The 12,161-nt window shown below is 43.7% G+C and overlaps 1 protein-coding gene across 3 annotated transcripts in view; it reads left to right on the forward strand.

Moving 5' to 3' along the window:
• FLNB (filamin B) overlaps window positions 1-12,161 on the forward strand; it is a 98,533-nt gene that overhangs the window by 23,871 nt on the left and 62,501 nt on the right. For all 3 annotated transcript variants that reach the window (XM_066618025.1, XM_066618023.1, XM_066618024.1), the window contains exons 2-4: window positions 8,592-8,840; window positions 10,206-10,303; window positions 12,003-12,150. In XM_066618025.1, coding sequence (XP_066474122.1) covers window positions 8,592-8,840; window positions 10,206-10,303; window positions 12,003-12,150 — 495 coding nt within the window. The remainder of the gene's footprint in view (window positions 1-8,591; window positions 8,841-10,205; window positions 10,304-12,002; window positions 12,151-12,161) is intronic.

A 12,161-nucleotide genomic window follows, 5' to 3' on the forward strand; every position in this document is an offset into this window, starting at 1 on the left:
ATGCTTTGAGGGGAGCATTTGAGATCAGTACACAGTAGTTCTTGGTTCAAAAGGGAAGTGGTTTCTAAAAGCAGGCACGTGGCATTCTCTTAAATTTGAATTATTTCTGGGACTTGATGATATTGTGTGAACTTGATGTAGCATAGTGGGGTAAGACTGAGCTGCAAGTTGGAGACTTCTCCACTATGAATGTTGCTTCTCCTGTGAGCTCATTGGTGTCTTGGGCAAGCCACGCCTGCTCAGGCCCAGCTGCAATGTGGGACTAATGCTTGCACATCTTGGAGTTCTTGTAAGGATTACATCAAGATAATGTGAAACAGTTTGCACACTCAGTGTTATGCAATTGTTAGGTATTGTTTGCTGTCAGCAGTTGCAAGTTTCAGCATATTCTTGTCTACAATATTGGGTAATGCACTGACTTCAGAAGCCCCCCTCTTGTTTCTACTGTCTTAGGAGATATTTCTTAAGGCAGGTATTTAGTTTCAGTAAGATGGTTAGTCCTGAACTTTTTGCTACTTCTGCTTTTATTTTTTTATTGTATAGCCTTGAATGCTGCACAGAAAAGTGGCATGCAAATCCTTATTTTGGCATCAGAGTTGTAAATAGCCTTTTTTGTTGTAGTAAAAATTGTATATGGGTGAGTGGGTGCAGGCAGAACTGGAATTGGAGGGGTAGGTTTTGTTTGCCATGTCACACATGCCAAACATTGGTAATACAGCCAGGTACATTCATCAGTGCACTTGAGTTGTAAAAGCTGATTGAACTCATTTGTAAAGGTAATGAAGTTATTGAATCCCTATAAGAGCTGCTAGCCTTTATTCTGTGGTAGCTGTACCCGGGCTGCCTTTAAAGCAGTTTAGAGAGATCCATTGGTTCTGAATACATCTAAGGGATGTGGGATGGGGCCATGGGGAGAAGCAGGCAGTTCATACATATTTACAGTATCGGCCTGTTTTTTGGCTCAATGCTAAGTGCTGTGTGTGAATTTTTTTGAGAGTCTAGTTGAAAGTGTTTCAGAGTCTAGATCAGGGGTGTCAAAGATAAGGCCCGCGGGCCAGATCCAGCCCGCAGAGCCATTTGGGGTGGCCCCCGTGATCTGGGGGAGCTTTGGGGCTTCCCTACCCCCACTTGCTCCGACCGCGACTGGAGCTCTGCTCTGGTCATGGCCGAAGGAAAATTCTGATGGCTAGGAATGCCGCACAGAGCATCCCCAACCCTCAGAATGACATTGGCGCCGTGCGTGGTGTCCCCGGCCCTGCAGCTCCCCCTGGCCATGGCCGGAGCTCCCCCGGGCACCGGCCACGGCCAGAGGGGGTCCGAGGGCAGGAGGCCGGAGCTTGCCCAGGCTCCGACTGTGGCCAGAGGGGGTCTGAGGGCCGGAGGCACTGTGCGCGGCATCCTCGGCCCTGCAACTCCCCCTGGCTGGAGCTCACCCGGGCACCGGCCATGGCCAGAGGAGGTCTGAGGGCCGGAGGAACTGTGCGCGGCATCCTCGGCCCTGCAACTCCCCCTGGCTGGAGCTCACTTGGGGGCCGGCCACGTCCAGAAGGGGTCTGAGGGCAGGAGGCTGGAGCTTGCCCAGGCTCCGACCGTGGCCAGAGGGGGTCTGAGGGCCGGAGGCGCCGTGCGCGGCATCCTCGGCTCTGCAACTCCCTCTGGCCGTGGCCGGAGCTTGCCTGGGCTCCGGTTGTGGCCAGAGAGGGTCTGAGGGCAGGAGGCACCGTGGGTGGTGGGGGAGGCAGGGGGTGCTTTGTGGTAGAATAGTGTGTGGGGTGGGGGGGAAGGCGGGGGTGCTTTGTGGTAGAATGGTGTGTGGGGTGGGGCGGAGGCAGGGGGTTCTTTGTGGTAGAATGGAGTGGGATAGCATGAATGCGAGTCTGAACATATACAGTGCATTACTGCAGAATGTGCAGCCTGTGGTCAGATTCGCAATTGCTAATTGCCTGACTTTGACAAGGGTACAATCTTAGAATACCAAAAATAAGATGCTATTGATACAGTCCACTTCAATAGCGGTCCAACCTCTCATGTAAAATTGCAAATGGATAATGGAGCCAGGCTGGTATAGTGGTTCAGGAGATAGACTTGCTGGAAGATCCAGATTGAAATCCCTACTCGGTCATGGAGCTTCCTGGATGACTAGCTCTCAGCCTTGCCTACCTCACAGGGTTGTTTTGAGGACAAAAGGAGGGGAGGAACTATGTATACCACTCTGAGCTCCTTGGGTAGTGGCTGGTATGAAGATGTGAAATAATAAAATTGCTGCATATACCCTGAGAAACCCTGTTCCTGGTTAATAGGCAGTAGGATTAGATTCACTGCTAAGTAGCTACTGGTCCTTGACATTCTGTGTATAAATGGAAATGGCCAACTTGCACTTTTCTTTTAGGGATTTCTATCCCACCCTTAAATGTGAATGAAGAATGTACAATATAAGAGCTCTGATTTAAATGGGCAGCATGTAAGACTTTATAAAGCAAATCTGTGCATTTACCTGGGACTTTAAAAGGAAGCTTGTGTGCCACGGTCCTACACCAGTTCTGTTCAGATTGTTTTGTAGCCTCTCTTGTATCGCAGACCAGCAATTAACCTGGTGTTCACTAGCTGCCAGATCAGGTTTATATCAAGGTCTGTCCTTCCCTTGCTCATACAAGTAAAAAGTACAGTTTCTCTGTGTACTCCAGTTACCAAGGAAACTGACTACAGTAGCTTATCATGTTTCCGCTAATTGTCTAACAGCAAATTCCTTGTAGTACTGCAGCAGGACAAAGTTCAAAGAAAATGTATCTAATTTAGCTCTTAGGCTAAGAGTCTCTAGCTGGGCCCCAATCCAGACAACTGAATGACTAAGCAAGGCTGTAAGCGCTTTGTTAGTACTGGACTGCTGTTCCTTTGTACTATTGAATGATGAGGTGTACTTGAAACTAAGGGGAATTCTACAAGCAGTGTACGTTGCAGCCCTGGGGTGTGTGCTTAACATTTCGAAAGGGTGGTATCCTAGGGTGTGTCTAAGGAAGCTCTTTGGATTGCAACCCAGTTCTGAAACCAACTTAACCAACAAGCACTTGCCAGTAATAAATGTGAATAATCATTCTCTGTGGAGCTTTCTTGGTAAATATTTAACATACTAGGCTCCAGTATCTGACTAATTCCCAGAGGAACAAGTACATACTTTTGTGATTGCTCATTCTCACTATTGATCAGACACGCTGAGTTCACAATGGACTGACTAGGGCAGAGTATCACCACTGAAATGGTTTTTCAGCATTAATATGTTTGTGTAGCAGCCTACAGTATATTGGAACAAATGACAAATGTGAATTCCACACTTTCAGCACATGACAAGTGTACTGACATGATTGGCTGAACAATTGCAAAAGGTTGTGCTCATGATCATGCGTGGGGGAAACTTCAGTATCTCCTGGATGCTTGATCAGAGCACCATGCTAAGTCATCTAGATAATGCCTTGTAGCTAGTGCTGTAGACTCTAGGCAGTTGTGACTATTGGGATGGGATGTTGGGATGCTGGAGGCTGTGGCTGTGCTCTGGGTTCCCATGGTGTCTCCACCTTCCACCTGATGGTGCATTGTTAATTATCACTTCCTGCAGTACTGAGGGTTTCGGGTTCAGCCTGGCCAGCTGGGGTATGGGCCCTTGACCAGTTCCAACCTGGCTGTTCTTGGATGCCACCCCAATTGTATTGTTGCACTTGGGTGTACTTAATGTCTGCCTGAACCCTGTGTTCATTATTCAGAGGTGCCAGCATCCAAACCTAGCCTCCTGTTAATGTAGAATATTAACTACCTGCAGGTCATGCCTCTTAATATAAAACCTCTCCCTGAGGTATGTGGTTGGCATGGCTATTAGTAAGGGTGGGAGAAAATAGTGATAACAAAATAAAAATACATCAGACTGCTTTCTGCACTTCTCATTTTTGTAAAAAAAAGCCCAACCCTGAAAACTGCAAAAAGTCTTGTTTGGTTTTTATTTATTTAATGGGGGCTGCATGGGGCTGTATAGTGTCAGCAGATGTAGCCACATCCAGGTCCTGCCTCCATATCTGCGTATTTGGGACCTGCGTTTTTACCTTAACATGGGTTATGAGCCTGCAATGGGGGCCAGACTGGAGATATTCTCTGGTTGCATCCAGGAGCCTTTCTGAGGCCTTTAAAGGCCATGCACAGCCTCTGTGGGCCACAGAAAACTTAATTCAAATTATAAATTTATTATAGCATAGTAATGTGAATTTTGAATAAGAACACAACAGTTCTTTCTGCACTCCTGACTCTGGAAAACACCAATATCTGTGGAAAATAAAATCATTTTCTCCTGCCTCTAGCTATTGGTAGTCTTGCTTGAGACTGCTGTTAAATACTGTGATGTATTAAATCTAATTACTAGGAAGTAATTATTAAAACAAAAGGACATAACTAATTGTCCTTTAGTATTTAAGCACCTTAGAAACTTTTATGCAGAGAAAAAACCTTCATATTTAAATTAGCAAAGCCCTCTCATCTGGCGACTCTGTATAAAATGAGGATCTCCCAAATGTCATATATTGGTGTTTGTGGTATAAATATGAAAGCTTCAGTTTGCAAGTTCAGTTCCTGCTCCTGGGAGTAGAAACCTATAAAAATCCTTGTTTGATATGACTATGTGCAGAATTGAGCAATGTTTGGTGATTCTGAATTGTAGAGACTTCCATGTATTAAAAGCCAGGATTCAGCCACAGAGCTAATAAAACTTATGCAACTCAGTTAAATCTTTCTGTCCTGTAAGCCTGTGTGTCAGTTACTTAAATGTTGTAATTTAACTAAATGCTCTACCTCGGGCCATGTACCTTTAATACCACAAACATTTGGTTCATTGCTTAAGCAGTTTAAGGGTGCAATTAACTAAATGGAGTGGCCGGATATAAATTTCACTATTAATTGCTTGTGCAGTAGATCAGTGCTTGAGGCCTGAAACATCAGTGCGTAACTTGGTGCTGAAAGGAGTTGTGCTTGTAGGAGAGATCCTGCCTTATTCAGTCCAAGAATAGTACAAGGGCTTTTCTGGACAGTTATGTCTGGCAAAAGAGTGCTTGGATGAATCATTCTTGGGTTAGGTTATGTTGCAGAGGAAAAGTAACTTTTGCTTGTGTGAAATTTGGATTTTGCTACTGCTAATGTAAAATACAGCTTAAAACATTTTATTGTCGTGGGGTAGCCTGTTGGAAAAGTAAAGCTATTTATCTTTTATCCAGGTCTTGACTTGGAGAGCGTGTTTGGTATGCCATCTCAGTAGGTATTATGAGAGTCATTGCTTTTGGATACTTTGTTCTTGTACTGATGGGCAGGAGGTCTGGTCTAGAGGGTTGAGCCTCCATTTGCCTGAAGATAACATCCGAAGGTCGCCAGTTTCAGGCCACCGGCACCGTGCGACCTTGAAGCAGCTGACAAGCTGAGCCGAGCTATTCCATCTGCTCTGAGCGTGGGAGGATGGAGGCCAGAATGTGCGACCAGATCAGAAAGAAACATCTGAATGTTGTGGTTTCTTGAAAGATAGAAACCTTCTTTCAAATTGTAAAAATCCCTACAGGGATTTAAAAAATGCCTGCCTATGTAAACCACCTTGAATAAAGTCTAAGGAGAAATCTGAGAACCAAGAAAGGCGGTATAGAAATACCTTATTATTATTATTATTATTGTGTCTGCAATTATTTGGGGTGCTTTCCAAATACAACTTTCCAGCATGCCATTTTTAGGAAGTGTGTGCTGCTTTTGTTGCAAGACTAGAGGGTCCAGGGCAAATGTTGATTCTCGGGCACTGTGGAATTTCTGACTTGGTAGTGGAATATTTAACAGTCTAGTGCTAAACTGTACTCTAAGTATTATCACCACTATAAGAGGGAGAAATACTTGGAGTATAATTTTCATATAGATGCAAATAAGCTGTGGTCCTAAATTTGCAGAAGGGAAATCTGTGTTGGAGCCAATTGCGTTCTGTACTTTCGACTACTGGCGCTTTTCTCCTTCCTGTCATTCACACTGAATGAAGAAATACTTGCTTAAGTTCTGTTGAGAGTCGGTCAAGGCTAGAGATCTCCTAAGATGCATGCTGAGCATCTAAGAACTAGAATTTCTGAAATGCATATGAAAATTCTGTCTGCATGTTTTGAAATGGTCTGGTTTTTTTGAAACCCATGTAATGAAATCTCCAAAATCCTAATTTGACTTGGACGTGGGTAGCCACTTCTATTTGGTATGAGATTAATAGCAACTGTTTACATTGCACCTTGCTCCACCCGCAGAAACTGTGGGTGAATGCTGATACAGTAACTCACAATCTGCAATTTTCATTCACCCTCTGAAATGGCCTCCACTGCATGTGACAGGCTGCAACTTAATGCACAAGAACTGTCTCTTGTAAATACATGTGCACTGTCTAAACCAGTGTTCCTCAAACTCCTTTGACCATGACACTAAATACAGTGTTTGTCATCTGGTGACCCATGGAATTGGCACATATTAATAATTTTAAAAATTTGAGTACTTAATAAACTAAAAATTACTGAGGTATTCATATTCAGCAGCTACCATGTATTCAGCTACCACGTACTGCTTCATTTTGTAGGTGAGCTCTTAGCGGTTAAGTCATGCTGAGGATCAACACGATTCCTTGATTTATTCTTGTTTGTGACAAGAGCTGAAAATCCTTGTTCATAGATTGTGGGAAATTGGGGGGGGGAGAAGAGCCTTTAAAGCTTCCTGAGTCAGAATGGGCTTGTGCATGAGGCGAGTTCAAAATTTTGAATATGGAACGCTTTTAGAAAGTTACTTCTGTACTTGGTTTCCCTGGAGATCTATCAGTTCTTGAAATCCTGGTATGTCTGCTCCAATCACATTCACAGTCATACTGAATACATTCCTGACCCATACTGTTGCATGATGTCAACATTTTCTGGCATGTACCTGTCCATTCCTTCCTGGAGCTTCTTCAAAATAACTTGAATATCACTGAGCGCTATTTGTGAGGAATCTTCTAGCACAGCACTCAGTTCTGGGAAAGTAGCTATTTTTCCTTAAGTCATTTTTTCTTTCCACAATTCCGGTCTTTTCTTGAATGAAGTGATTTTTTTTTACACTGATCACAATGGATTGATTTCATCACTGCATGTCTGTTTTCAATTCAAGTTCCTGAAGATGTTGGCCAAATAAGCCAACTTTAGTAACCAAGCAACTTCTTCAAAGTCATCAGCCAATGTGTGCTGCTTGTAGAAAAATCTCAATTTCAGTTTTTAATTCAGTGACCTGTCCAAGAAAAGATTCATGCATACAGTCAAGCAGGTGAAGCCAGGACTTGTGAAAGGGCATCATAGAGTGTCTGTAAGCACTGGGGCCAAGCCAGGACAATTGCACAGTGGGGCAGGTACACAGAGGCAGGCACACACTCCATCTTCCTCCTGACACTTCAAGTAGGCAAGAGGCTTGCAAGAGCAGAGTCTCCCTCTTGTGATTTCCACATGCACACGCATTCTGCTTCCGACTTCCATGCATCCTAAAGCTGCTGCCATGCATGACTGGAGCAATGTTGCAGATGGAGCATCCCTCCTGTGATCCCAGCATGCACCACCCATGAACCCAAGCAAGGTGTTCCTTCTGAGTATGGGGGTTGAGTTGATGCTGAGGCTGTACTTGAGGGCTTGCAACTTTGCTGCCATGAGATGCCTTGTTCATGGGTCCTGGGAGCTCAGGGGGGTGAGCATGTGCTGAGGTCTTACGAGCCTCTCACTTGCTCTGACTTGCCAAGAGGAGGAGGGACATATGTTGTCATGCTTCCCAGCTCTGTGTTACTTGCTCCTTGTATGTGGCTGGTTGAAAAGAGACTTGGCCCTTCCCATGACCCTTCAAACATCCCTGTAAACCTTGTATGGGTTGTGGCCCTGGATTGCAGAACCACTGGTCTAAACCACTCTAGCCTCCACCTTTAGAACTTGCATATCTGCTATCTTGGATGCTTAGAACAAACTGGGAAGAACCTTGAGAGTCGGGTGCCTTGACTTGTTTCTGCCTGTGAGCATGAAGTAATCTCAAGTTGCCATAGGAAGATGGTCAAAAACTAAGCTTATAAGAATGGTTCTCCCTAAGAATTAATGGGTCAGAGCGAAGAATTACTGCCTGTTTTTGAATGTACCAAAAGGTGGACTTTGCTTACTGCCAGGTATCACTGTTCCCTAATGAAGCTATATATTCTTTTGATAACTTGTTAGGTGGTGGTGGGGGCAGTAGGCTGTTTGCCCTTGTTGGGAGCAGTTGAGACGTAGCTCTTTGCAGGAGACAGTTGTATGCGTAAATCCGAGTAGGAACTTGGAGAAATCTACTTGACACTTTATTTAGTATATAATGCTATATGGCCTGGATGCTTTTGTTGCTACTCCACCTAGCCTGCAATAGGTATATTCATGCAGGGTATATAGTATTCATATGGTTTACAGTGGCAGATTGGTGGCTCAGTATAGCAATTGCCTGTCTTACTTTATTTACTTAAAATGCTTTACTACACTGGATACTGAAACAGATAGTGGTTTAATTTTATTTCTTTTTTTCAGATAGTAAAGCTATTGTGGATGGAAACTTGAAGTTAATCCTCGGGCTAGTATGGACCCTTATTCTCCATTATTCAATCTCTATGCCAGTGTGGGAGGATGAAGGAGATGATGATGCCAAGAAACAGACTCCTAAGCAGCGACTCTTGGGATGGATTCAGAACAAAATCCCATACTTGCCAATAACAAACTTCAACCAAAACTGGCAGGATGGCAAAGCCCTAGGTGCCCTTGTTGATAGCTGTGCTCCAGGTAAGTATCTGATTACTTTCTGTGCTCCCTGTGGCTGTAAGAGTTGGGTTACTTTAACAACTCAAACATAAATGAGGCAACTTTGCTTTGAAAGTTCTTCACTGCCATGAACTGCAGCTCTTAACAGCAAACTGTAAAAGGCTGGGCAAAGGTTGGGAACCTTTGAGTCATACTGCAAACAATCACATAGTTTTAGACATTGCTGTAAGTTGCAGTATGTCTCAAGTCTTGGTGCAAAATAAGGATCTCTTAATGTGTAATTGCTAAAAGTGAACAGGATTGCAGCTTCAAATATTGCATTTCCCCCATATTTCAAATACTCTTATCAGAAATGCCTTAAAAATCAGTGCAACACCCTTGGTCTAAAAGCAGAGCTGTTGCATCATTTTAACTACTGCTGATATTGTTGCACAAAAATGAAGATACTGTAGTAAACCTTGCTGTAGTTGGTAGGATTTTTCAACTTGCTCTCCACTTTGTTTCTACTGACAAATGCAGGATTGCACAATAATTTGATAAGTGGTTGTGTTGACACTTGCCTCCAGAATTTCCATTTTGCAGTTTTTTTTTAAGGTGGAGAGCACTTCCTCTTAGGAAGCTTGTATGGGTGGCAGAATTGAGTGCTTTTAGTGAAAGGTTTAGCAGTGCCTATAATTCAGGGGTTGTTACCGGTAGTTACCTGGTAGATCTCAAAGTGGCAGAATCTCTATATTACACTTGGCTACCCATTGTGAGTATTCTGCTTGTGCTCCAGTTGCGCGCTCTTCAGAAATGAGATATCAACTGTAGAGATTTTAGGTCTCTGAGGAGGAATCTGACTGAACACCTGGTTGGGATGGGGGGAGAACTAAACAACCTGACAAGTGCATCCTTGTATTTCAGTCTTTAATTTGATAACCCTGGGAGTCCTGGGGTGTTGAGGATGGGGCTTATTTAACCCTTTCTTCCAAGCAGTTCTCCTGTTTGAAAATAGCTTTCCTTAAAGCAGCTATCTGCTGCAGGAATGAAAACACATGGATGCAAGTCTTTGGGGTGGGAGGATTTTTGCTGGGGTGGGGAAATGACATGGGGGGAGGGTAAAAGTTAAATCCTTCTCATATACTGTGGTCTATCCAGACTGTGACCCACCACAGCTACTCTTTTAATATATCACAGAAAGATGGATATCTGGTAATGCATGACTTTTCTAGTTTAGCCCTTGCTGTGGCTTCATCTCCACTTCTTAGCAATTCAAATGCACTTCTGCACAAAGATCCATTGAAGAGAATTTGGCATACCTGAGAACAATATTCTGACTTGCACAAATATAGATACTGCTGGGTGTTTGAGTTAGGATTGAGTGTTAATCCTCCATTGTCCCCTCAGGTCTCTGTCCAGACTGGGAAACCTGGGACCCTAAGAAACCTGTTGACAATGCCCGTGAAGCCATGCAGCAAGCAGATGACTGGTTGGGTGTCCCTCAGGTAAAGGAAAGAGTGAGACTTTAGCCCTCTGAAAGCATGGAATCTGTGGCTATTGCATTTTGAAGCCAGTGCATCTCTGGCATTGTGGAACTCAAAGCAGCAAAGTAGTACTTTGGCTGTAACGTTGCTAAGCTGTTTCATTTTATAGCTAGGGAAGTTGTATTTTTCAGCTTAGCTTTGAAGACAAAGGCTACTTTGATTCACTGAAATGCAAATGATTAAGTAAAATTGTCTAGTAGATAATAGCAAGTAGTGATTATGATGGATTAATATACGAGATCAAGATTTGAGAACTTTATGGGCTGTACCATAAAAGTAAATCTTGATTAAGCAGCAGAAAAATTGGACATGATGATATCCTATTAATTTCAATAGGATTTGAGAGTCTTAATTTTAGGATGCAACACTCTGTTGATAGACTCCCTTACTTGGAACTGTTTTGAGCATCTTGATAGTATGGTGTAACACTGACTTGAACAGCAAAATTTAAGTGCTAAGTCAGTATAGTTCAAATTATGCATTCTGTGTACATAATACATAATATGTGTACATAATCCCCTGGGGGCTGGGGATAAGAATAGGCCCTCAGTTTGGCTGTACTTGTCGTAAGAGGCGACTAAACAGCCACCGGGTAGATGGGACTCGTCAGCCTGGGAAGGCAGCTCATCTGAGAGAAGGAAAACTCTGATCCCAAACCTCCACTGCCTTGTGGCTACACCCAGTTATGGAAAAGGCTTCAGGAGTCAACCTCGAGGCAAAATCCAGAGCCGGAGTCCCTGAGGCAGTTCATGGCTGAACACAGTCACGTTCTGGCAACTCCTGCGACGCCGCTGGAACCAACCGTATTGGCCTCTGCCTTTCCATTGGACCATTCCAGCGACGTGGAGAGGGGGGATTTGCTGCATGGGTAACAACCTATCCCCCTCTCCATACCTACTTTACCCAGGCTTCATGCACTGGAGAGGACACTCTGTTCCAGAACCACCATTCAGAGCGTGACACCATAGTCTTCCGAGACTGAAGGATGCCAACATGTACATAATAAACTTTTAAACAATAAGATCCTTCATGTAACTATGACAGCAAGTGAAACCTGTGCCTGTGTCTTGCAAATGTTGGGCTCAGGGTACCTTTCAACTTAATCTGTAGTAGTGTCCCTATGTTGCCTCCCTTGAAAAAGTTCAAATTACTGGTAGCTTATGTTCAAATACGCATTAAGCATCAGTTGCTCCAGTGCCATAATAAAACTGCTTATGTAGCTGCCCATTTTTCATAATTCAAAGCTTTAGATCGGGGCATCCAACTCATTTTATACAGAGGGCTGAATAACATACATGGCGCATGCTGAGGGCCAGAAATGACATTATGAAGCAGGAAAGTATATCATTAAGCAGATGGCCAGAAATAAGCACTTAGGAACTAGTTAGCTGCAAATTACAGAAGAGAAAATGTGCGCTTCTTGATCCCATTTTCAAGGTACGGAAGAGCCCATTTACCATGTGGGCCACTCTTTCAGCAGTGCTACTTATGCCGAGGTGTCTCTTCATAGGCTGTCTCTCAACTTCTGAGCCACAAAGTGACTGTTTTTGAACCATGTTTTTGAAACTAGGATGGTCTTTAAAGGGATAGCATATTTCAGATGTGTGGAACTATATGAGCAGTACTCTAATTCTGGATAAATTGCTTATTTGTTTACCAGGTTATTGCTCCTGAAGAAATCATTCATCCTGATGTGGATGAGCACTCTGTAATGACTTACCTGTCACAGTTCCCCAAAGCAAAGCTGAAACCAGGTGCTCCTTTGAAACCGAAACTTAATCCAAAGAAGGCAAGAGCATATGGCAGAGGTGAGGTCTAA

This window comes from Tiliqua scincoides, chromosome 2 (genome assembly GCF_035046505.1).
Source record: "Tiliqua scincoides isolate rTilSci1 chromosome 2, rTilSci1.hap2, whole genome shotgun sequence".
Classification (NCBI taxonomy): Eukaryota; Metazoa; Chordata; class Lepidosauria; order Squamata; family Scincidae; genus Tiliqua; species Tiliqua scincoides.